General features: G+C 40.4%; 1 protein-coding gene across 1 annotated transcript; it reads left to right on the forward strand.

Annotated features, from left to right (window-relative positions):
• Positions 1-824: 824 nt before the first annotated feature.
• LOC140015239 (uncharacterized) lies at positions 825-2,954 on the forward strand. Its single transcript, XM_072067158.1, has 4 exons — positions 825-1,052; positions 1,186-1,305; positions 1,785-2,250; positions 2,677-2,954. Exons 1-4 carry the CDS (start codon positions 825-827, stop codon positions 2,952-2,954), a joined length of 1,092 nt encoding a protein of 363 aa, XP_071923259.1.
• The last annotated feature ends 432 nt before the right edge of the window (positions 2,955-3,386 follow it).

Below are 3,386 nucleotides of genomic sequence, written 5' to 3' on the forward strand. Positions count from 1 at the left end.
AGGCCATGTTGAATTTGGGAGTCTCAATTAATGTCATGCCTAAATCTATTTATACCTCTCTAAACCTAGGTCCATTAAAAGAAACTGAGACAATTATTCAATTAGCTGACCAAACAAATGAATATCACGATGGGTTGGTTGAAGATGTGTTGGTAAAAATTAATGATTTGGTATTCCCAACTGACTTTTATGTACTTGATATGGATAATGATCACTCTCCCGATCCCTTACCTTTGCCATTAGGTAGACCCTTTTTTAGCACAGCACAGACGAAAATTGATGTTAATAAGGGCACCTTATCCATGAAATTTGATGAGAAAATTGTGCATTTTAATATCTTTGATACTATGAAATATCTTTCGAATTCTAACTTTAACTCTATTTTTTCTGTGAGTGCTATTGACCCTGCGGTGCAGGAAGTATTTGAAACTGTTGGCAGCGATAAATTGGAGGTTGCTTTAACCAAGCATCTCGAGTTGGAGACAACTCCTAAGGTGGAGTGGAGTGAAAATTTGAAATGCACAATAGGAGCATTACACTCATTGCCAACCACAACGAAAAGGTATGAAGTTTCACCCATTTTCATTTCTGAAGCTCACCAAAGGGTATTACCATCTGTGGTGCAGACACCTGTGTTGGAATTGAAACCCCTGCCGAAGCACTTGAAATATGCGTATTTGGGCAACAACGAAACACTACCGGTGATTATATCAACTGCACTCTCGGAGACCCAAGAAGAAAAGCTGATCCGGATCCTTAGAGAGTATAAAGAGGCGATAGGATAGACCATCGCAGACATTAAGGGGATAAACCCGTCCATTAGTATGCACCGGATTAAGTTGGAAGAGAATGCCAAACTTGTATGGCAGGCTCAAAGGAGGCTCAACCCCCTTATGATGGAAATGGTGAAAAAAGAAATATTAAAGTTACTGGATGTAGGGATCATATTTGCAATATCAGATAGCCCTTGGGTGAGACCAGTCCAGGTAGTTTCAAAGAAGACAGGAGTGACAGTGGAGTGCCAGTGCGCAAACCCACCGGATGGAGGCAGTGTATTGACTACCGTAGGCTGAACGCCGTCACCAAAAAAGACCATTTCCCTCTCCTTTTATTGATCAAATAGTTGAACGTTTAACTTGTAGGGCTTACTATTGCTTTTTAGATGGATTTTCAGGATATTTTCAGATAGCAATTGCACCGGAGGATCAAGAGAAGACGACCTTCAAGTACCCGTTCGGGACCTTCGCATGTAGACGGATGCCATTTGAGTTATGCAATGCACCTGCAACTTTCCAGAGATGTATGGTAAGTATCTCTTCTGAATATGTTAAGAAAATAATTGAAGTTTTCATGGACAATTTCGGTGTGTATAGAGATAGTTTTGATACATGTCTAGATAACCTGAAATTGATCTTGTTAAGATGTATAGAGACTAATCTCATACTTAATTGGGAAAATATCATTTTATAGTTGAGCACGGGATAGTTCTGGGTCATATTGTGTCTTCTAAAGGTATCGAGATTGACAGGGTAAAAATAGATATTATATCTGCTTTACCTTACCCCACAAGTGTGCGAGAGGTGCGTTCTTTTTTTGGACATGCAGGTTTTTATCGAAAGTTCATCAAGGATTTTTCAAAAATTAGAGCCCCGTTGTTCCAGCTTTTACAAAAAGATGTGACCTTCGAATTCGATGACAAGTGTGAGAGAGCCTTCGACAAGTTGAAGGAGCTATTAACCTCGCCAACGATCATTCAACCCCCTAACTGGAGTTTGCCATTTTAGATCATGTGCGATGCCAATGATCATGCTGTAGGGGCTGTATTGGGGCAAAGAGTAGGAAAGGCAGCTCACGTCATCTACTATGCGTCCCGAGCCTTGAATGGGGTCCAATTGAATTACTCCACCACTGAGAAAGAGCTTCTTGCGGTTATTTTTGTTTTAGAAAAATTCAGGTCATATTTGTTAGGTGTTAAAGTAATTGTATTTTCTGATCATGCAGCATTAAGGTACCTAATGACCAAGAAAGATACAAAACCGAGACTCATAAGGTGGATACTGCTCCTACAAGAATTCGACCTGAAGATCAGGGATAAGAGAGACTCAGAGAATCTAGTAGCCGATCATTTGAGTCATATACCCGTTGGAGAGGAGAACGAGCCATTGAAGGATACATTTCCTGAAGAGCATTTATTTTCTCTAAATTTTCGATTGCCTTGGTATGTCGATTTAGTCAATTATCTAGTAACAGGTAATTTTCCTACAGATTGGCCAAAATCGAAGAGGGATAAATTGAAGAGCGATGCCAAATACTTCATCTAGGATGACCCATACTTGTGGAAGAGATGTGCAAATCAAGTGATGAAGCGATATGTAAGTGAGGCTGAATTTCAATCAATTTTAACTTTTTGTCATACTTTTGCCTGTGGAGGCCATTTTGGACCCAAGAGAACTACTCATAAGGTATTAGAAAGTGAATTTTATTGGTTTTCTTTGTTTAAAGATGCATATGTGTTTTGTAAGTCGTGTGATCGCTGTCAAAGTGTAGGTAATATAGCCCGTAGAGATCATATGCCCCAAGTCTCGTTGATTTTTATCGAAATTTTTGATGTCTGGGATATAGATTTTATGGGACATTTTCCTACTTCATTTGGTTTTATATATATTTTGTTGGCAGTCGATTATGTTTCTAAATGGATGGAGGTTAAGGCCACCCGGACTAATAATTCGAGAGTAGTTGCAGAATTTATCAGGTCCAATATTTTTGTACGTTTTGGGATGCCAAAGGCGATTGTTAGTGACAGAGGGACACATTTCTGCAATAAAACCATAACTGCGTTGCTTCGCAAGTATGGTGTACTCCATAGGGTCTCAACGTCGTACCACTCCCAAGCAAATGGTCAAGCAGAGCTATCGAATCGGGAAATTAAATCCATCTTGGAGAAAATGGTGTGACCCGATAGAAAGGATTGGAGTCAACGGTTGGAAGATGCATTTTGAGCCTATCGAACGGCGTACAAAACGCCCATAGGGATGTCACCTTACAGATTGGTATTTGGGAAGCCGTGTCACCTTCCGGTGGAGTTCGAGCACAAGACTTTTTGGGCGATTAAACACTGTAATATGAACCTAGAAGAGGCCGGTGCCCAACGGAAGTTGGATTTGCAAGAATTGGAGGAGATCCGGAACGAAACCTACGAGAATGCACTAATCTACAAGGAGAGGAGTCGGGCATTTCATGACTAACAAATCTCTAGAAAAACCTTTGAAGTTGGTCAGAAGGTCCTCCTGTACCAATCCAGGCTCAAGTTCTTCCCATGTAAGCTACGCTCCCGTTGGATTGGACCTTTCATTATTACTCACGTATTTTCATATGGTATAGTTGAG

The sequence above is a fragment of the Coffea arabica genome, chromosome 10e, assembly GCF_036785885.1.
Source record: "Coffea arabica cultivar ET-39 chromosome 10e, Coffea Arabica ET-39 HiFi, whole genome shotgun sequence".
Taxonomy (NCBI): domain Eukaryota; kingdom Viridiplantae; phylum Streptophyta; class Magnoliopsida; order Gentianales; family Rubiaceae; genus Coffea; species Coffea arabica.

Coding starts and splice junctions, on each gene's coding strand:
- LOC140015239 (XM_072067158.1), top strand. CDS start 825: ATGCACCGGATTAAGTTGGAAGAGAATGCCAAACTTGTATGGCAGGCT. Junction 1,053..1,185: donor ACCCACCGGATGGAGGCAGT/GTATTGACTACC, acceptor GGATATTTTCAG/ATAGCAATTGCACCGGAGGA. Junction 2,251..2,676: donor AGTCAATTATCTAGTAACAG/GTAATTTTCCTA, acceptor TTTTGTTGGCAG/TCGATTATGTTTCTAAATGG.